The 23,373-nt window shown below is 38.2% G+C and overlaps 1 protein-coding gene across 1 annotated transcript in view; it reads left to right on the forward strand.

The window, feature by feature from the left end:
- Window positions 1-23,373, forward strand: part of MBD5 (methyl-CpG binding domain protein 5) — a 65,539-nt gene that overhangs the window by 38,969 nt on the left and 3,197 nt on the right. The window contains exons 7-9 of the mRNA XM_080798142.1: window positions 1,368-2,576; window positions 13,970-14,043; window positions 22,960-23,035. Of these exons, the coding sequence (XP_080654268.1) occupies window positions 1,368-2,576; window positions 13,970-14,043; window positions 22,960-23,035 (1,359 nt within the window). The remainder of the gene's footprint in view (window positions 1-1,367; window positions 2,577-13,969; window positions 14,044-22,959; window positions 23,036-23,373) is intronic.

The following is a 23,373-nucleotide window of genomic DNA, read 5'->3' on the forward strand; positions in this document are numbered from 1 at the left end:
TTGATGGAAACAATAAGCCCCCAGCTACAGCTGAAAGCCCTAAATTCCTAGACAGATACTCAGCTTTCTCACTGTGGATATAGATAAGCAGGCAGTTAAATTGATCCCAGATTGAGATTTTATCTGGTAGGTGTAGACAGGGGGAGAATAACAAGAGCATCGTGGATAGGCTGATGGATCCCTGGTTCTGGTTTAATGGGAAAGCATGTGAAGACAAGAAGGGAGAAATTGTTGAGGGGAAAATCCAAAGTAGCAAGGGGCTGGGGCAGCACTTTCTAGGTGGGCTTGGTGTGATTAGAATAATTTTGGGGACTTTTTCCAACTGCACTCATCCTTTCTGTCCTGAGCATTGATATTCTTACCTGCTGGGCATTCCCTCCCTTCCTCCCTTCCCAGTTAAGAATCACTTCTATACAGAGCCATTGTCACTGCTAACAGCATGTGTGTGGTGTCCCCCAGTCAGTAGCTGGGTAAGGTTAAGGAGTAGATATCACTATTCTATCTAAAGTCTTCAAAAACATATTTTGTATCAGAAATATTTTATTGTTAGAGTGTGTGTGTGTGTGTATATATATATATATATAGAGAGAGAGAGAGAGAGAGAGAATTTTCTTTTAGCTTATGTTATATTTCAGTAGAAATGTCAGTGAGTTAGAACCCCTTTTCAGAATTTGGTTCCCTTTGTCATTTGAGCAGTGCTGGTGACTCACTAGGTTCTCTCTTGGATTCCCAAGTTGTGAAACCTGTAATGACACTTAAATATGTGGAGTCATTACCCGAAAACAGTTTGTGTCCAACCACATCAACTTTAACTTTTCTAGAAAATATTTGGTAATGATGAGTTCTCTATTATTTATGTAATTATTTATTTCTCTATCTATTTTAGAAATACATCTTTTATTTTTATTTTTTAAAAATATATATTTTAGAAAGAAAGGAGAGAGTGCATGAGCAGAGGGAGCAGCAGAGGGAGAAGGAGAGAAGCAGACTCCCCACTAAGCGCAGAGCCCTGACCAGGGGCTTGATCCCAAGACCCCCAGATCACCACCTGAGCCGAAACCAAGAGTCTGACGCTCAACTGTCTGAGCCACCCAAGCACCCCAATGATGAATTCTTTAAAAAAAAAAAAAATCTGTGAAATGATTTCAACCAGAGAAACCTACCCAAATATAATCAAGGCACAAACTTTTCCATGCAGAGTGACTTTTGTTTCGTTTTGAGCCTTGTCCTTTCTTTATATTTCTCTCCTTGTTACATTTGTTTGCCTTTCATTGTTTTGCCTACATTATTTTGCCATTTATGGTCTTTCTCTTTGAGGTCTTTAAAAACTTTTCTCTCTCTCACTGCTTCCTGTCTGTTTCTTCAAGGTGAGAATGCAGGAAGATGCAGCTCTCCTAAACAAAAGAATAAGCACTCAGCCGGGGCTCACGGCACTTCCTGAGAATCCAAACACTACACTTCCACCTTTCCAAGATACATCTTGCGAGCTGCAACAGAGGATTGACCCATCTCTTGGTCAGCAGGTGAAGGATGGCCTCGTTGTGAGTGGCCAAGGTGATGCTTCTGTAGATGCCATTTACAAAGCAGTTGTTGATGCAGCCAGCAAAGGGATGCAGGTTGTCATCACCACTGCAGTCAACAGTACAACTCAGATCAGCCCCATTCCAGCTCTGAGTGCCATGAGTGCCTTCACTGCCTCAATTGGTGACCCATTAAGTCTCCCCAGTGCTGTCAGTGCGGTCATTCATGGACGAAATATGGGCAGTGTCGATCATGATGGTAGGCTGAGGAATGCAAGAGGGGCTCGGCTGCCCAGGAATCTGGACCATGGGAAAAACTCAAATGAAGGAGATGGGTTTGAATATTTCAAGTCAGCAAGTTGCCACACATCCAAAAAACAGTGGGATGGGGAGCAAAGCCCTGGAGGGGAGCAAAACAGGTGGAAGTGTGAGGAATTTTTAGATCATCCAGGCCATATCCACAGTAGTCCTTGTCATGAGAGGTCCAACAATGTCTCTACACTGCCATTTCTGCCTGGGGAACAGCACCCGGTACTGTTACCACCAAGAAACTGTCAAGGGGATAAAATTCTGGAGGAAAATTTCAGGTATAATAACTACAAAAGAACTATGATGAGTTTTAAGGAGAGACTAGAGAACACTGTGGAAAGATGTGCACACATTAATGGGAACAGACCTCGACAGAGTCGGAGCTTTGGCGAGCTGCTGAGCACCACAAGGCAAGACCTGGTCCTAGAGGAGCAGTCTCCAAGCTCCTCAAATAGTTTGGAAAGTTCTCTAGTCAAAGACTACATCCATTACAATGGAGACTTTAATGCCAAAAGCATTAATGGGTGTGTGCCTAGCCCTTCAGACGCTAAAAGCATTAGTAGTGAAGATGACCTAAGGAATCCAGATTCCCCTTCTTCAAATGAGTTGATACATTATAGGCCAAGGACGTTCAACGTTGGCGACTTGGTCTGGGGCCAAATCAAAGGACTTACTTCTTGGCCTGGAAAATTAGTAAGAGAAGACGACGTTCACAATTCATGTCAACAAAGCCCCGAGGAAGGGAAGGTATACCAATCTTTATCCATTGTCAAATACTAACCTTTGTTCAGATATCAATTGTTATTTTTTGTTGTCATCACTTTGGATTCTTTGGATTTGAAATTAGGATTCTTCATGACTCATTGAGGTCTCACAAACTTCTGGAGCATAAAATGAAGAGGGGATGGTTATAGTCACCAAAATGTCATATCAAGGGGTGAGTTGTGAAGCATTTGTAGATCCCACAAGGGCCTCTAACCCAGGAACCAGATTTCCAGAATTTTGTTAATTCTGCCTTCCTTCCCTGCATGTACCTAACTCTTCATTCCATACACAGAGGATGAAGGCAAGTGGTAAGGACTGGGAAAAAATTTGGTGGCCTTTGGAGTCCAGGAGTGTGGCAGAGGTAGGGTAACAGGAAGTGCTGGGGGACCCCATCTCCCCCATGTGCTCGCATGGGACACATGGCGCTGAGGAGAGGGTAAAACCTGGTGCAATTGCAGCCATTTCTGGAAGAGCAAGTAACATCCGTGTTCAGAATGCTGTCTCCTTTCAGGAAATGTTCTGGGCCTTTATAACATATGGAAATGTTTAACCCCACAGTCTGGTTCTACTTAACACAATCTGATCATGCAAATTAAATGAAAACTTCTCCATGAAACCACCATTCAATTTAGAAGAAATTAGTAGGGGTCTTCTGGGTTCCTCCCGCCCACCCCACAATTGGTAGAATTGTCTTACTAGGCAAGAAATACACAGAATGTTTAAAGCAGATAGAAAAATGTATATATGACCAAGAGGAGATATTTATGCACATTCCCCACATATGATGAGGAAACATAATTTTTCATCTCCTTAGGAAATAAAAATTACTCTTACAAATATGTATTATTCCCTTAAAGAGTATCTTATGTAAAGCTATTTCAACTCCGTTCAAACCTCCACTTGCACTTAGGTTTAATGGCAGGAAACCAAAAACATTTTTGCCAGCACAATAAAAAGATTGTCTTTCTCCAAATGATCAGGAGGTCCTTAAGCCCATTGCTTATGATGCCTAATATATACTTGTCAGGATACACTCTGGGCATAGTGTTTCTATGTTTGATAAGAAAATGAATTCCATACCCCTACTCACAAAACATTTTATTCTCTAATCTCTCTGAGACCAGACAAAACATTCTTTAAGTTGATAAACCTAAATATTTTTGACAGTTTATTAAAAAAGTAATTAGAAACAGCAAAACTGGGCTTTTATGATGTAAATGAACAGCTCCAAATAGAAGAGGTAGACACTGAACTGTTTCACAATCTCTGTGCAAATGAAACCAAGTCTTTTTCCAAGCGCCATTTTACAAAAAGCTTAATGAAAGAAAAGATTGTGGCCTCCCTTTCCTGGAAGCATTCTTCCTGTCCTAAATGCCTTGTCTAAATATCTTTTATGTCCTCAGGAGAATAAAGGCATGTACTTTTAACACATTTCACATTAAACAATGGTCTTAATCTTCTGATTAGTCTGTGTTTGCAAACTCCTGGGATTGAGTTACTCACTGATGTTTGGGGAGATACACTTTTAAAAAAATCATTATCTGAGAATCCAAGAAACATTTATTTTGCTTCATTTAAATAAGCAACTGGTTTTCACTCACTGTACACTAATAAGCCTTTTTTAAAATCCAGATTCTTCTTCCTTATTGGAGGCAGTAGATGAATTTCTTAACAGGGAACATAAAATTGTTTCTGTCACCTCAAATACTCCCCTCACCCCCCACCATCTGACACTGTAATTTTGCATCCTGACAACCTTAATATCAAAACTTTGATATCACGATACACCAAGAATATTTTTAGTAATTCAAAAAAATAATTTAAAGCACACATTTGGAGGTACAAAACTGAAAACATATAATAAAATATTAATGGTAACACATGAAATATTTATCTATCATTAAAAAGGAAGGTATAACAGCCTTAAAAGCTCTAGGGCACTTAACATTTTTAAAAACCTCTGGCCTTTTCAGGAACCCCCCCCCCTCACTTTTGCACATTAAAAAAATGAAACAAAGTACTATTTCACAAGCACTCTTTTTTCTTCTATAGTTCACAAAACAAAGGAAGGGCTTCCTCATACCTTATTTAATGATGCCCAGCAAGCCAAGCAGTGTTCTCAATTTATAAGACCAGGAAAGGTGAAATTTCAAACACAGGGCTGTCTGACTTCAAGCCAGATGGCCTTTGCTTGATGTCTTGGTAATCCTGGTTCATCAAGAAAACATTAAACTATGTTCAATATCTGTGTAAGACAAAGCATGATCTATTTGAAAAGATTTCCAGTAAAAGATTTTTAAAATTTATACTCTCAGTCTGGTGAACGAACTGGTCATGATGTAAATTTTATTTACACAGAACCCCTTAGTCTTCTCAGCAATGTTGCATAAATATAGTCTTGTGCACTACTAATCAGATTTCTGCTTTTAAAAAGGTGAGTAGTGGGACGCCTGGGTGGCTCAGTTGGTTAAGCAGCTGCCTTCGGCTCAGGTCATGATCCTAGCGTCCTGGGATCGAGTCCCACATCGGGCTCCTTGCTCGGCAGGGAGCCTGCTTCTCACTCTGTCTGCCTGTGCTCGCTCTCTCGCTCTCTCGCTCTCTCGCTGACAAATAAATAAATAAATAAATCTTTAAAAAAAATAAATAAATAAAAAGGTGAGTAGTACGTTAGGGTCTCTTCTATATACTGTAGCAATGGATGACATTTTAGTAAAGTAGTGAGAGGAAGAGACAGACAGACTTCATAATCAATGCGTTTATTATAGTAAAATCTAATTAATTCCACCTTGCTAATGTGGAATGTGGAACCGCATCCCCCTAGTGTTTATCTTTGTAGTATCTCAGAAGAAAAGGTTTAGTAAACAATTTTCTTAAAATTTCTTTCTTTAAAATTATCATTTTAAACCTTCTTAGATTCTCAGTTTTTCATACTATTTCCATGTCCACAAAGTAAATTAATCCAAGATTCTGTCAGATCCCTCCAGATAAAATCTATGTTAACTCAAGTGTTAGAGTAGATTTATTATCTTATCTCTCCCCACCCCCCACATTGCACAAACCTATCATTTATTTTCTATTGCAGCCTTTGTTCTCACCAAACCACTTCAAATTCTTTTCAGAAGCAGGCAAAATTTTTTAAAAGGTAATGAATTAACAGGATTGTGGATTACTGATTCAAAGTAAGCTGGGCACCTCTCTTGCTTTTAGGTTGCATGGGTGGCCTCTGGACGAACAGATCAGTGCTGTGACTGGAACACTGATACCGGCTTGGGGCTGAGATGTCCATGTTGTCCTTAAGTTGATACTTCAGCCGGCTGTCATGATAGTAAATGACCTGGTCAGTTTATGATCTTAGGAAGGCATTGTTCATCTTTGGTGGGGTATTAAGCCTAGCAGAATTACTAATAATGCATTAGAACTGTCCTGCACTTTTGGTGATTGCTTCCTAAGAGGTTTTATTTCAAAACATCAAACACCGTATGAACATAGTCTTCAGAGAACTAGAGAGAACGCAGAAAGAGGCACGAGCTTTGGACATTCTCACATGAGCTTAATCCCAGCTCTATCTGTTCCCTAAATGCTGCTGGGTAGGTGTATTAATCTTCCTGAGCTGCCATCTCGTCACCTCTCAAGTGGGAATGGAATATCAGTTCCTACTCAGAAGATGTTTCAAGAGTTAAATGAGATACCATGAATAGATTATCCAGCACACAAAAGAGTCTCAGTAAAAACTAGCCTCCTTGCCCCTGTTCTTTTTGTTAGACAACCTTGTTAATTTGGTTGTCACCACTCCGGAACTGTGGTGATTTGAGTTTAGTTATTGTTTACCTAAGCATTATGCATGAATAAAAGGATTTACTAAACAGGTAGAGGTGAGAGGATTATAATGAATATATTTAATGAATGAAATAGTTTATAACCATTTTTTAATGAAGTTCAGCACATTGCATACAAATTGGCATATCTGATTATAACTTATTATTAGCTGTTCATTTCAAGTAGGAGATCTACTTGGAAGCATTTTCAAGCACTTTGTTCAGTGAGCCTGAAACTCCCTCTCCCAACAAGGTTTCTAAAAAATACCAACACAGAGTTTCTTCCTTTGCTTTCCTACCCCACCCCCACACATACAACAATATTAATGAGTAGAGATGTTTAACAGTCCATGGAAAGTTGGGCTAATCGCCCCTACGGACCTCTGTCCCAATATTGAAGCTATGTGAAACACCAAAGAATATTATGTATCCGGTATTACACTGTTCCAAAAGTAGTATCTCCTTACTCTCTAATACATTCCTTCCTTTGGTTATCAGTTTGTAATGAAGGATGGTCTGAAAGATATTCATATTTTTTCTAAATAAATGATGCAAGTTTCTATCTGAACCATGAATCCTTTATAGTTAAGGTTCAGTGCCCAAGAATAAGACCTCAGTGCTGTGTTCCAGTACATCATCGCAGCCAGAGAAATGCACTGCTAGTTCTTGGCACAGTATTAGGGAATTCTTGGAAAGGGAAATGGCTTCCGCTGGCATTACACCTATCCACCATAAAGTGCAAACATTTTTTTTAAGATTATTTATTTGAGAGAGAGAGCACGCACACAGGAAGGGGGGTCAGAGGAAGAGGGAGTCTCCGGCAGACTCCCTGCTGAGTGCAGAGTCTGATGGGGAGCTCAATCCCAGAACACCGAGATCATGACCTGAGCTGAAATCACGAGTGGCCGCTTAACTGACTTAGGCACCCAGGCACCCCAGCATGCAAACATTTTAAGCCACTGCAACTGTGGAGGAAAATGGTTATCTTTATGTACTTGTTTCAGTAATTAGTTAAAAATAGGAAAAGTGCCCCTGTTTTCTGAAATATATTTTGTAATTATCATCTGCCCTCTCTGATCTTACATTAATTAGCTTAAAAGTAGTGACACTCAAGTGATAATCGAAAAATAAAGTTCTTTTTTTAGTACATAATTTTTAATCTTTTTGAACATTTCCCATTGGTCTTCATATTTCATTGCTCTTATATAAAATGTGTATTCTAACTTGAGCCAAATTTAGGAAAGGATTTATATCTAGGCTGGCACCACAATGTTTCTCTTCAGGGAAATGCTGGTTGTTGCTGGACAGGTAGAGACCTCTGATTACCCAGAAAAGTTGTACATTTCAGTGCAACAGCACATGAATAAATGAAGACGTGTGTTTGGTTTTTTTTTTAAGATTTTATTTATTTATTTGACAGAGATCACAAGTAGGCAGAGAGGCAGGCAGAGAGAGGGAGGAAGCAGGCTCCCTGCCAAGCAGAGAGCCCAATGTGGGGCTCAACCCCAGGACCCCGGAATCATGACCTGAGCCGAAGGCAGAGGCTTAACCCACTGAGCCCCCCAGGCGCCCCTGAAGACGTGTTTTTAAAAGGAGTGGGCAGGGTGCTCTCTCTTTAGAATAACACTTTGCCTTTTTTCATGCAGTTATATTTGGCAGGTAGAGATAAAAATATTTCTCTGAATAGTCAGTCATTTAAATGAGACAAAACTCATCATTTTTAAAACTCATAACCAAACTTATTTTGGGACAGTCCACTTTCTATATGTCAGGTGAGTGTCACACACACACACACACAAACGTTTTGACAGTGTGAAACATAACCAAAGACAGCTGACCATCGGATAGGGATGTGTAACTGAAGTTTGAGCTCTCTTTTGATGTTTAAACATTCTACTTTGAAGAACATTCTTTCTGTGCTTGATTACCAGCATTAGTTGTTTGTATTCTTTGGTATTATAATTCTCCGTTGAAAGTGTGCTTTGTGTATTGCCCCTGCCTTATATATCTCCTTAACTGCTGGTGGGAATGAATCCTTGTCTCTACACCTGATCACCCACCACAGTATTTGGGCTGCCTTGTGGCTGGTGGGATGGCAGGGGCGATCAATGCTCTGTAGCAACAGAATCGCCCTGAAAAGGGAGGAAGATATTGAGAAGTAATGTGCAGGATAAAAGCCAGGCTGATGAAGTCAGTGCCTGATGAAAATTTGGAAGATAGTAACAATGAAGAACTGGGTAAGACAAAAAATGTGAATATTAGCAAAAAGACCAAACAGAGTAAAAGCTTAGGTAAGATGGTGAATGTCCCTGAAGTGAACTGTGGGATATTGTAACCTTTTCCCCCTGAACAAGGATAAAAAGGAAAAGGAGGCTTATCTCCATTTACAGACAACGGAGACCCACACGGAGTTCTTGAGTTGGTTGGTACAGTTTTCAAAAGGACAGTAGCAAATGGAGTTTGGTCTGAGGCAGGTACATGCTTCTGATACGAACGTTTAAACGTTTAGAAATAGGAGCTTGCCCAAAACATTTAATTGCATGTATGGGTGGTGGATCAATATGAACTCTGTTGTACATTTAGAAGAGATTTACTCTAGTCCTATAGTCTACTTTCCTATTAAAACCCTGCTTCCCAAGTAAAGACGAAAGGAAGCACAAACACACACACACACACACACACACACGCACACACAAAGCCTCAGATAATGCCACAGACAAATCATTAATGTGTATTTGGTAAGTTCATTTGAAAAAAAAAAGGGGTTCACTTTAGGAATTTTTCCATGAGTACTACTGATGGAAAATTTGGTTCATCCTTTACTGTCACAGGTAAGTCAATATTTTAAAAATATTGCAATATTGCCCTTAAGTTAGCAGGACTTTTTCAGGTGGAAGATTTTTTAAAATATTTACTGTTTAATTAATGTTAATTAATGTTTGACAATAATGAACCTAATAAATGTCTCATATTTGCTTATTGCTTCAGGGCTGTATTTCCCAGGCTTCAGCTAAAGTTACCTGCTCCTGCCTCCCCCCTCCACCCCTACCTCTCTGTAAAAAAAAGGAAAAATGCATGCAGTGTTCCTTTAGGGGCTCCTGGGTAATTCAGCCAGTTAAGGGTCCAACTCTTAATTTCAGCTCAGGTCATGATCTCAGGGTACTGAAATTGAGCCCTGTGTCAGGTTCTCCCCTGGGCATGAAGTCTGCTTAAGATTCTCTTTCTCCCTCTCCCTCTTCCCCTCTCTGCAAAAATAAACCCAAAAATAACGTTGCATGTTCCCTGTACTATTACTTAGTTTAAAATTTTATTCAGATTCATTTACTTATTTATTTACTTATTTATTTAATCAACAAAGACTTTTTGGACTCATATTATGAACTAGGCATCGTTCGAGCCACTTTCAAATAACTTTTCAGTCTTATTCTAAAATATAATACATACGAAATTATAGGTATAATTTTTTTGTATTTTTCTAATATAAGCTGGTATGGCTATATAAATATTAAAAATGTTTAAAGATGTGTCCTTGTTTCACATGCCACTAATGACCCTTTGGTAAAGTGTGCTTTGGTGTTTAGAAAGCGCTTCATTGTCTTTCTAGACTCTCTCAGTGACCAGTGAAGATGTGCACAACCATCCCTATTTTACAGCTGAGGGAGCTGAAGCTCAGCGAAGTAACGTTCCTAAGGATACAGTGAGCAGTGACAGGCAGTTAAGCCAGGCCCCATCCCTGGTCTCCTAACTCTAAGCTTAGTACTCTTTGCACAGTACCATTCCCCCAACAACAGGAGCTGATGACATGAAAAAAGACGTAAAAAAGAAAAGGCGGCTTGAGTTCAGCTGTCCTGCCAGCTGTCCTGGCTCTCTTATGAAACCTGGTATGTGACTTGTACTCTGTCCTTTGACCTTTGTGTGACAGCTTTGCCTCACAACCAAGTAGCAGCCAAGTAAGTCACACAGAAATTCAATCTGTTATCAGGTTTAAAGCCTGCAGGAAACTTTTACATCATCTTTACTTAATGGACTCTATTCAAACGTGACCTAGGATCTTTGATCCAGGCTCTTCTAATACATACTCTCCCTCACTTTCAGAGGGTCGGCTTGGTTCTCTGAAAGCTTTGTGTCTCCCTTTGTCGTAGATTTAAGTTATTTCTAAGATAGACTACGTGCTACTGAGTTGACCCCAGATCAAACTTAATTAAATTACCAAATTTTAATGTGTGCCTTGTGAACAAAATAAGCAAGCAGAGATTCAGACTTTTTCAGAAAAGTCTTAAACTTCCACCCTATAGGAGCATATGGGTACGTTTCTGGGTATGTTTCTAACCCTACTGAACAGGCCATAGGACTATTTGTGTTGAAGAATTGTGGTACCTAAAGAATGTGAATGAGTGAAAGAGGGTTTTAGAAGTCAAAAAAAATTCAATATGTGTGTATATTTGTACATGAGATAATATGTGAACTATAAATACATATAAATTCTGGTAATTTTTTCTAATCCTTAAATGACATATGTGCAGAGAGTTATACCATGTTGGTCATTACTATTAGCATCATCATTATTAGAGCGAGCATTATTATGAGTAAAGGTACATTATAAAGTCCTCCCATGATTTCTCACCAAGACAGGAGTTAAGTAATTTATGGAAGTCCTGGCTTATGAATGTACAGGAATATAAGGTTATAATTACAGATCAAAGTATTAAGTGTTTTAAATTACTTGCTCCTTCAGTGTAAGGTTTATAGAAATGTTCGTGTGTTTATCCTTTTTAACGTTACATTGCTGTATTTGATTTCTCAGTACTTTCTTCATTTATAAGTTAGCTAAGTAATTTATGATGGAGTATTCATTAAATCATTAAATATGATTTCTGTTTGACTAGAAATTGAATTTATTTTGTTCTTCTCTGATACCATCTTAAGGGGCAGGAGTATCCTTAAAGAGTTTCTTGAATATTGCATAAGTGCATGAATAATTCCCTATAAAAAACATACGCTCTTCATATATTTCACAATTCAGGAGAGCACTAAAATTCTGAAACAAAATAAGCTAAACATTTATCTCTGTATATGTATGGTCTTGTCATATCAGAAATAAACTGTGATGTGTATCTTATTCGTATTTAGTTTCAGAAAGCACCATCATTGCTTTCTTTTTCAAGGTCATTGACTCCTTTATAAATAATATAGTTCATTATAGAGTACCTTACAGCCTTAGAGTCAATTTAAATGAAAAAAAAAAAAATCACAGTAGAGAATTAGTTCAGAAAAATCACCAGAAAATTATCCAAGCATAAAAAAATTTTAAAGATAATTTTGGGCATGTATTATCTAAATTTCTGTAAATATCTAATTTGTTTTAAAATAATTTGACCTAATTTTTTTTAGTGTATCTGTGTGTGTGTGTGTGTGTATGTGTGTGTGTGTGTGTAAAGTGATTATATACTTCAATGTATATTGTAGTTGGTGTGGTGGAGAGGTTGAGCACTTTGGAGTCAGACCTGAGTTTCAGTACTGGCCATGTTACTTAAATTCACTGACTCCCACCTGTAAAATAACAAAAATAATACTAGTTTGCACTATTACCATACTAAATGATAAAAGAGTTCTTTTTCCATAATAAATGCACAAGAAATGTTTTTTTAAGAAATGTTTTTATTGCCCTTTATTCCTTACTTATTTAAAAATAAAAATTGAAGATTAAAAAAATAGTTTTACCTAACATAGTTTTTAAGAATTAAGACCAGTGAGGTAAGTCTTTATATTGGTCTTGCTTTGTTTCACTATGACTCTTTCTGTTGCTTGTATTAATCCCTTCTGAGACCTTTCACTACACCAGTTTGTATCTCCTATAAGTTTATGTTACAAGAGAGCTTCCTTCTACTGCCAAGGATGGGGGTGGGAGAATCATTTAAATATAAGTGGAATTAGCCATAGATTACATAAATATAATGTGTGAAATATCTTTCATTTTTTCTTCATGTGAGTGAATATAAGATGAAACCTCTTTTCTAACATGAAATGTGAGAATGTATCTGGGCACCAATTTTTTTTTTTAAACAACACATGGATATATTCATCTTACTTAAGGTTTTCCAGTTATTTCAGCAAGACGCTTTTCTTCATGACTTCCATGAAGTGTTATTAGAACAAAATTGTCTCTTGTTCTAGCACAAGAGAAATTAGGTGTCCCCAATTAACTGTATATTAGATATTTGCATCCTTCAGGACAAAATATAAAAATCATGAAAAGGAAAATGTTTTCATTATTCTACTGTTTTTCTCATTGAATATTTAGAAATGCCTGTTTTCAAACTTGATAAAGGAAACATTTTGTTACTCACTACTGGGTACTCAATTTGAAGGGGTCAAAGAAAAATTATTTATAAATGATATTCATGAGTTAGGGATATTTCAAGAGAAAAGAATAATTTCTTTGCTTCTTAGTATTTATTTTCTTAACCATGAGGAATTTTGGCAACCTCTCAAATTTATCTATAAAAGTAGCATAGGGTTGGGGAAAAAACTGGGTTAAGCAATGGCTGGGAGACTTGCCTTGAAGCTGTGTTTACACAGCAAACAACACTGTTTTTACTTAAATTGTTTTTTTTTTAAGATCAATAAAAATAGCAATTTCTTTTTTTTTTTTTAGCAATGTTCTTCTAAAGGTGTTTTTACTTACAAGTCACATACAAGTTTTCCTATTTATTAATTGTTTATCTTGGAGGGGTGGCTTCAAGAACCATGATAGAGATTATTGGGGGAAAGTGTCAAAGGCTGCACCTCCCCACCCTTAAGTCCCCCATCACCATTTGGTGGCCACAGGGTGATGAAGCAGCAAGATTCTTGGCAGTGTTAAAGCGAGAAGGGAGAGAGGACGCACCCTTAAGTTGTAGCCACACCCTCTTCTCTTGACTGGAAGGACTATGGTAGCCTACTTCCCACTCATTTTGTGGCCTGTGCAGAGCCTAATACTACTAGGTAATAATAGTGACTCTCTGCTTAGCTGTGTTCAACCTGATTTGCTGCATTTTGATTGTCCCAGCAATTCTAGCCAGATGGTAGGTATTACTGCCCTCATTTTAAAGAGGAGGAAACTGAGGCCCAGAACATTTGAGTGTTTCATTTATGCTAGAAAGTGAGCAGGTCAGATTCAAACTTCTACCTACTGGCTCCAAAGCCCACCTTCTTCTTCACTAACCACTGCTCTTGTCCTCTCCTGACAGAGTACAAATTTGCAGTTACTGAATATCAGGCAGTAGAGAAAGCAAACCAGGGATCTCTGATTTATGATTTTGTGAATTGAAGGTTTTTTAAAGTCCAGATTTTGTTCTTAAAATGTTATTTTCAAAATGCTGACAGTCGAAAAGTCAGACTATCTTTCATTTCCATTGATGTTACAGCCTGGAGCCACACAGTCAACCTCTGCCTGAGCAGGGACAGGACGTTTGACAGGGCAGTGAAAGTTAAGCCTCCCTTCCCCCAGCAGGAAAGTAAAAATGCTGTTAACAATTGCAGGTCTGGGTAATATGGTTTGGTCTTCATGCCTTCACTCAGGTGGAGCCCGAGAAGTTGAAGACACTAACAGAAGGTTTAGAAGCCTACAGCCGAGCCCGGAAAAGGAACAGAAAGTAAGCACCGAATTTTTTTCCCCACCATTTTGTTTTTCATGGATATAATTTCCTGGTGTTTGTTCAAAAGAATATCTCACTAATTTTGTCTACCTTAGGGCTTGCCAAGGACATTTTAGTAGTTATCACCCAAGAAGACCGTTATAGTTAAGTCAAATTAGCTATCACAGAAAATATTTTCTTTTCTTAACAATTTGTACTGTGTGTGGGATTTCCCACTTCATGAGCTCTTTCCTCACTCCCTCCACCTCCATCCCTCTCATTTACTGGGAAAGAAACACTCTCATAGCAATTAAGTAGTTTCTAAAAGTGTAGCAAGGAGCACCTGGCTGGCTCAGTAAGAAGAACATGGGACTCTTGATTTTGGAGTCATGAGTTCAAGCCCCCTGTCGGGTACAGAGAGTACTAAAATAAATAAATAAATAAATAAATAAATAAATAAATAAATAAATAAAACTTAAAAACAAATAAATAAAAGAGAAAAATAAAAATGTCATTAAAATCTATCCCTTTGGGAGTAAGAATGGGAGTTACCCCCAACTGTACACAGGTAAATAATTTTGGCAGATTTACTATTAGTCAAAGTGATGGTAAGTAATTCTTTTTTCTTAGGGCAGGAATAACAGGTTTTCTTTGGAATTATAAAAAGAAGTTGTACTTTGAGACACTATTATTCCAGTATTTCTAGATCTTTATATTTTGGGTAATATTGTATGGACAGGTAGATAATGTTTGAAACACAGTTTCCACTGTAATACAATGTAGTTTTGCATCTGGTAATTATTATTTCATTTTAAGTTAGAGAACTACAAATGTGAGTTTGTATATGCACATGGAAAGTTATTCAAAAATACATATAATTTACATGCCTGTTCAGTTACTAAAATGTTCATATTATCAAATACCCAAGAATTATGAGAATGATTAGTAGTGTATTAGTAGTGTATCTTGCATATATAGTATCAGTAGTATCTATTAGAGAACACTCTTTCTTAGTGGGCCAGAGGTGATCTTTCAGAACTCAAAAACTCTTGGGGAGACTCTTTAGCTCAATAAACTGCTTCACAAAAAGATGCCAACCACAAGAGGTGAACTCCTGTGCCCCTATGCTGGGGACTTCTTTTGAAGGTAGCAAATTGGCACTGATTGTGGCGATGGCCTAGTGAACTGCTGGATTCTCTACAGAAAAGATAAAGAATATGGTGAGGCCGGCCCCCTCTACTCTGACTATGCAGGGCTTGTGGTAAGATAAGGCCCACAAAATTAATAAAAGTTCTGGATGAAAGGAGGGAAATTGCAAATTACCTACATCACAAATTTGCAGTGGGCCACTTGCTATGGAATATTCAACAGTACTTGTTTTTTTTTTGTTTGTTTGTTTGTTTTTTGTTTTTGTTTTTTGACAGAGAGAGAGACAGAGCACAAGCAGGCAGAGAGGCAGGCAGAGGCAGAGAGAGAAGCAGGCTCCCCACTGAGCAAGGAACCTGATGCGGGACTCGATCCCAGAACTCCGGGATCACGACCTGAGCCGAAGGCAGCGGCTTAACCAACTGAGCCATCCAGGCGTCCCTCAACAGTACTTGTTTATTTGACGTAAAAGATCCCAAAAATCTTTCTGCCAGTGAGATATGCCACTTAGCTGAATGATGTGCAAAATATCCAAAATAACTAATAACACAGAAATGAATTAACACTTCCAAATATTTAAATATACTGCCTTGAGGGAACCTGGGTGGCTCAGTGGGTTAAAGCCTCTGCTTTCGGCTCAGGTCATGATCCCAGGGTCCTGGGATCGAGTCCCACATTGGGCTCTCTGCTCAGCAGGGAGCCTGCTTCCTCCTCTCTCTCTGCCTGCCTCTCTGCCTACTTGTGATCTCTGTCTGTCAAATAAATAAATAAAATCTTTTAAAAATAAATAAATAAATAAATAAATAAATAAATATACTGCCTTGAAATGAGCTGTATTTCCCCCCATAAATTTGGTATTAATCAATTTCTGAAAGGTAGTAAGTAATAAATAGGAATTTGAAGTTATTTTTCTTCTAAGCTAGTTTACTAGTTATGGTGAATTTACATGGGTCCTAAGTGGCGTTATCTAAAGGAACTGTCATGAAACCATAAACTCAGAATGCGGGTTGGAGATGTAAAAGAAGGGACTAGGAGGCAAATTTTATTTTTTAAAGATTTATTTATTTATTTATTTGACAGACAGAGATTACAAGTAGGCAGAGAGGCAGGCAGAGAGAGAGAGGAGGAAGCAGGCTCCCTGCCAAGCAGAGAGCCCAATTCGGAGCTCGATCCCAGGATCCTGGGATCATGACCTGAGCTGAAGGCAGAGGCTTTAACCCACTGAGCCACCCAGGCGCCCCTAGGAGGCAAATTTTAGTAAAAACAGCCTCATTTGTCATGCTATTGCCTATGCAGACTGACTTGCCTTACAAATGCCCAATAGAATACTTTACATTTTGCATATGCTATTTAAAACCCATTATTTTATTCTCCCAATCACAAAATGAGCTAGAATTACTAAGCCCATGTATGGATGAGGGCACTCAGACCCAAATAGCTTAAATAATTAGTTGAAAGTCACATGAGTGACAAATGATCCATTGAACCCATTCATTCATTCATTCATTCATTCATTTATTCATTTATTCATTTAGTTATTCCCCAGTTTAAGGAGACTAATTGAGCAAAAATCTGTGCTGAGTCCCTGGAGCTCACTGTTGAGCCAAGGAGATCCAGAAACAATTAAAATGTTAAAATTGCGATGACAGCAATATGTATAGTATACTTGGGCATCATAGAGAAGTGGCATTAAACTCGGGTACAGGAAAACTTTCTAGAGGAGATATCTGAGCTAAGCCATACACACTGGATAGGTATTAGCCAGGCGAAGGAAATAAGGACCAAGACGGCATGGGGTGGAATAGCGTTTAGAGGAGATCAGCAGTCCGTTTTGGGGCACTGTAAAGCTTCAGACACGAAATTGTAAGAGATGCAGCCAAGGTGTAAGCAGCAGTCAGGTCATGAAGAGCTTAGTGAGGGCCCAGACGCTCCTTTATCTTACTGGAAGTGCCTGAGGGGACAGGTGGTTAGATTTTCACTTTAGATATGTCTGTATGGAGGATAAATTTTAGGGGAACTATATTGGAGACAGGGACATTGTTTAGGAGGCCATGGCAGAAGTCAAGGGAGGATGAGGACTCAAACCAGAATGGGAGCGATGAGAATGGAGGAGGAGGAATGTATTGTAGAAATATTTAGAAGGTAAAATTCACAGAACATCGTGGTAATTGATTGGAATATGGAGGGTAAACAATCAAGGAAACTTTCAGGGTCTTACCAGGGTGACTTAGTGTGTGGTAGAACCACTGATTGAAGTGGAGAATACGGTGGGGGGGGACTGTTAAGTCACATGGGGTACCTATGGACTGTCTCTGACACTGGGAAGAAGCAGTATTTGACTATGTAAAAATGGCTGTGATCACACAGAGATCCTTTGGGCCATTTGAACAGTGGGCCAGGGATTGAACCACTTGGGCATTTGAACGTTTGCTAGAGATAATGAAGATGATAAGAAAAATCAAAAAGGAGGAAGAGGGGGCACCTGGGTGGCTCAGTGGGTTAAAGCCTCTGCCTTCGGCTCAGGTCGTGATCCCGGGGTCCTGGGATCAAGCCCCACATCGGGCTCTCTGCTCAGCGGGGAGCCTGCTTCTCCCTCACTCTCTGCCTGCCTTTCTGCCTACCTGTGATCTCTGTCTGTCAAATAAATAAATAAAATCTTTAAAAAAAAAAAAAAAAGGAGGAAGAAAATGGGGGCAGGGGTGGGGGGCAGTAGAATAGGATGTTAGAAACCAAAGACCAAAAGCTTCTAGAATGATAGAATGATAAACAGCAGTCCCCTAAGACAAGAACTGAGACATCTCCATTGGACTGGGCGATTTAAAGGCTATTGGCAACCTTAGTGAAAATAGTTTCCAATGAAGTGGAAGGTGTAAAAACAAAGTGGCCATGGTTGAAGAGCAAATAAATATGGAATAAAGAGAGCTGATATAAATTAATTAGGCTTCTTCCTATCCTTAATATGAAAAGTTCCTGAAAAATAACATGAAAATTACAAAGATTTGACTGCTTTTGTAGACAGAAGAAAAGGAGGGAAGAAGCAACTGAAAAAAAAAAGGCAGAATTTGGAATAAGATGGTTAAGAGGTTGGTTTGGGGCCTGAGTTCAAATCCTATTTCCACCACTTTAGAGCTGTGTGCCATTGTGCATGTTGCTTAACCTCTCTGAGCCTAAATTCTTCATTCCTAAAATGGGTATATTAATATCTACCTCTTAGCATTGTTATAATATAGATAATTTAAAAAGAGCCTCAACACAGCAGGGGCACCTGGGTGGCTCAGTGGGTTAAAGCCTCTGCCTTCGGCTCAGGTCATGATCCCAGGGTCCTGGGATCGAGCCCTGCATTGGGCTCTCTGCTCGGCAGGGAGCCTGCTTCCTCCTCTCCCTCTGCCTGTTTCTCTGCCTGCTTGTGATCTCTGTCTGTCAAATAAATAAATAAAATCTTTTAAAAAAAAAAAAAGCCTCAGCACAGTATGTGGCAAATGGTAAGTAGTTAGTAAACAGCTATTTTTATTATAAAGATACAGGTGAAGAAAACACAATTATGAGATATTTTTGCCAGTTGAAACATTCTGACACCCTATGTAGATGCTTGGAATTTAATGTAGTCATTTTAATTTTCAATATTCTGCAATCAAACTGCACAATAAATATTTTTAAACTGATACACCTATTACAGCCTAATCACAAAAGAAATACTAACATATATGTATTAAGGATGTTACTTGGGGTCATTTTATACTTAAAAGAGAAAATAAGCTCATTAAAGAAAAAATTCCATAGCTTTTAGATTTGTTATGATTTTCACTGAAATGAGGATCAAATCTTCTATCTATACATACATATAAACTTAAAAATTGGTAATCTGATTTTTGTTAAGCTGGAAAGTGACAAAGTGATCAAATAAATCATACTTCCAATTTAAAACCAAGAAATTATACTTAGCATGTAAAATTTTCTTTTTTAAAAATATTTATTTATTTATTTATTAGAAAGAGAGAGAGAGAGGAAGAGCACACATGTGCAAGCACATGGAGGGGAGAGGCAGAAGGAGAGGGAGAAAATCCCAAGCAGACTTCCTGCTGAGCGTGGAGCCCAAAGTGTGGCTTGGTCCTACAACCCTGAGATCATGACCTTAGCCAAGACGAAGAGTTGGATGCTTAACCAACTGAGCCACCCAGTTACCCCAGCATGTTAAATTTCCTTCAATCTTCATACTTTCTCTATGGATTAGGTTTCAGAATCTAAGATTCTTGACATTTAGGTGTCACACAAATTTGTTCTGTTCTACATGAAGTGAGTTGCTTAAATTCTAAACTGACAGTGTAGAGCAACATGCAATTCTCATTTCCCTCATTTCCTGTACCATTCACAGATGTGTACCTGCCTTTTTTCTCAATTAGTGAAGGTAAGGATAATGTGTGACAATATAGACGGTGAAGAATAGAAGTGGCAATTATCTCCATTAATAACTAGAAATGTGATTATATGAACATCTATTACTTAATCAAGTAGGTTTTAGAGTGTCCATTAGTAAAAATGTTTATTATTAAATGTCAGCAGGGAATTGAAAATAGTGGAAGAGACTCCACAGGGAGGCCCTCGGTACTGCAAGACTGAATTTTGACTAATTATTCATTTCATGAACTCATGGAAATTTTTCTTCTTTTTTAAGTTCATTCTTCCCTTACCTGACCAGTTAGTGTAAAAATTAGTCTGCAGCTTTAACACCTGGGAGCATCTCCTTTTACCTCTTGAATATCCTGATGCATTCAAGTAATTTCATGCCCCACCTCTCTGTATCTACTCTCTCTTCCACAAGTAGTCCTTTCTCCCTCTATTAACTACTTGAGTTTGTTAAAGGAAAAACACTATTAATTTAGCTTAAATTAATATAAGCTATTTACAAACAGTTTAAACACCTTGTTGAAGAATGAGATCACAAAGTCCTAAATTCTATCTTTTTATTCAGCAAGTAATATTGAATTATTTTTATACTTTAATAGTGATATTATTGCAATTTTTCATAGTTAGTGAAAATTTTTTCATGGCACTTTGAATTTATTATTTTTAAAAAACTATTTGTAGTTAAATATCCATCTTCTTCATTACCAAATTAGAATTGGTTTTACCAGTTCTCCTAAAAGGTCAAAGTATTGCATATAAACAGTTGTCATAATGCCTACCTCATAGGCTTGCTGTTAGGATTGAGATAATGTTTATGAAGATTTAACACAATTCTTGGCACATTGACAATTTTCAATAAATAGTAGCTATTTTTGCTATTAAGATAAAAGTGAGAAAACCAAAATTCTTTAATGGTTTTTCATTGAAATGTTTTACTTTGATTTTAGACATTGAGTACTTTAAGTAGTTTATTATAAATCCATAAGATATTATAATAAATATCCATAACATAAATATCTTTTGAAATGTATATTCATACTTTTAAATACAAAAGAAATAGTTAAGTTAAATCTATTTAACATATTACTCAAGGTTTAATATTGTTAGGCAACTAGACAACATGTGATACTGTCAAGACCTTTGCCAAACAGCCCATAAATGGGGCCCCAACCCAACCCCAACCAAGCTTATAGGACCCACAGAGTCCTGGGATCAGACTGCACCCCTCCACCCCCACCTCAAGTAACTCAGAATCAGGCATAGCAAAATTTTCACTGGGAAAGCAACTCAGACTGCACCAGATGCTCATGGTTCCTTAAAACTGGAATGGGTAGGTAAATAAAAGAGTGTACAAATATATTATAATATCAACTTGGACAGTGGTCAGTGCTTGGACAGTGATAAGGGAGAAAGAGCCAAGTTGCAGAATAGTATGTATACCATAAAATACCTGATAGACATCTTTGTGTGTATATTAAAAAAACACACACATAAAAGACAATACCAGGTACTATTCATGGACATATAAATATAAAAACAGAGTCACCTGGGTTTCTAGTCAGTTAAGCGTCTGCCTTTGGCTCAGGTCATGATCTCAGGGTCCAGGGACCAACCCCTGAGTCAGGCTCCCTGTTCTGTGGGGAGTCTGCTTCTCCCTCTCCCCTTGCCCCTCCGCTTATGCTCTCCCTCTATCTCAAATAAATAAATAAAATTAAAAATAAAAAATTATAAAAACTTACTAGAAAGATACACAACACAGTTGTCTTTGGGGAAGAGGGGAGGAGAGAATGGAACTAGTAATTGATGACAAATGGGAATTTCAGCTTTTTTTTTTGGTAAAAAAGACTTAAAGGAAGTAAGTAATTTCTTATCAGTTTATTCTTGGAAGTGGTTTTGTTAGGGGTTAACTTATTTATGTACTTTTCTGCATTGTTTATATTTCTAAAAATAAATGGGAAGAATGTAAAAGCTAGAAGCTGGCTTACAGGCCAGCAAAAGGTGAGAGGAAGGAGTTGGTGCTGTATTTCCCACATAATTTAGTTAAAAGCATTACATTAACCTTTTTTTTTCCAGTTAAAATGACTTAAATTCATATATATTTCCCAAAATATCGAGACATCGTGTTAGCTTTGGACAAAATTTTTAGTAAATATGTGGAGCATGCATGATGTTCCTGGCAGTATACTCCTCAGGGTGTACACAGAAGCTAAGTGTGTGAATTGTCCAGTCTGGCGTATGAGGATAAAAGCTGGTGGGGGCTATGGTAAACCGAAAGGCCTCATCTAAAGGCATTCCACTAAAGTTCAAATATGTTTTTAAACACGATGTGAGCCAAACCAAATGGGACTATGAGCCAAATTCCTCCACGACTGCAAATTTCCAATCTCCGTGTAGATGCTAAGGTGGGACTTAACTCTTGGAGAACCATGCTGACAGCCTGTTCTGAAAAGGTTTATCTCTGCACCTTTTCTAGTAATTGTCGTGACAAGGGGAATGAAATGAATCACCTTAGTACTATATAGTACACCTAAAAAAGGAAAAAAATAAGTTACAGTAGACGAAGGGTGCAAAACTACAGAAGGAGATAAGATAATATGGATTTGCCTGATTTTAAGTAGTTAGTTCAACAACTTCCTATGGTTTCAATAGTGACAGATGTACTGTTTTTTATTATTCGGACCACACGTGCGTCATGCTAGGCTGAGTAGCGAAAAGAATTCAGACGAGTGATAGATACTCTGAGAGAGTCATTCTTTATCTGTTCAAATACTTAAGTCATTTTAGTTTGGGGGAAAATGTGATGGGCCCAGGCTTGGAGGGAGCCTTGGGCATGACAGGCGAAGCTGTTGCCCACCCAGAACATGCAACGTGCGTACTAAGGTAAGGCACACCAGATTCAGCCTTCACTTGCTCAACTCTGGAAGCCAGGACGCGCCAGAGAGGGCAGAGGGAGCTCCCTAGTGGCCAGAGTCTGCAGTTCAGCTCCTCCACCCTTCCCACGGCGGCACAGCCCGGCTGCCTGAAAGACAAGCCCGAACAAGGGGCAATGCAGGGCAGGCTGGAATCCTGGAGGACAAGCTGCATCTGTGGGGAAGACGACCCATGGCCCAGTTTTCTTGCAAAAACATCAGAGGGGGGAAGAAGCATGTGGGGGGGAAAGAATCCATTGTCTCCTCTCATGTGTTCCATTTTTTCGTTGTTTAGTGACTTTATTATTAGTATTCAGTGGTGAGAATCCTGGAGCGTTTGTCATCTGACTTTTTCAAATGTAAATATAAATTGACTTTCTCTGGTGGAATTGGTACTTCTGTTTTCTGAGTAGGGGATTAAATTGAGACTGGTGTGTTATTTATTAATCTGGTGTGTTATTTTCATTAATTCCAGAAGTGGAAAGCTAAATAACCATTTAGAAGCTGCTATTCATGAGGCCATGAGTGAACTGGACAAAATGTCTGGGACCGTAAGTTAATTTATTTTTCCATTATACTGTGTTTCTTTGAAAATAAATTGTATCACACTTTTTGGTAAAGTCTCTTAAATATTGACAAGCAAGTCACGTAGCAATGCTAAATTACTAAGCTCAAAAAAAGACTGATGTCAGAGAAGATTTAAAGTAATTTAAGATAAAAATAACCTAGTGGTATTAACTATGTCTTTTTTCTGAGATAACTTTTGTTTTTCACACCTAACATACTTCCCAAATGTGAAGCAGCAAAATATTCGAGTTCAAACCACAGGTTTTCTGCATTTGACTCTGAATAACCATGGCCACTAGTGCTGCCTAAATAGTCAATAATG

The sequence above is a fragment of the Martes martes genome, assembly GCF_963455335.1.
Source record: "Martes martes genome assembly, chromosome: 3".
Taxonomy (NCBI): domain Eukaryota; kingdom Metazoa; phylum Chordata; class Mammalia; order Carnivora; family Mustelidae; genus Martes; species Martes martes.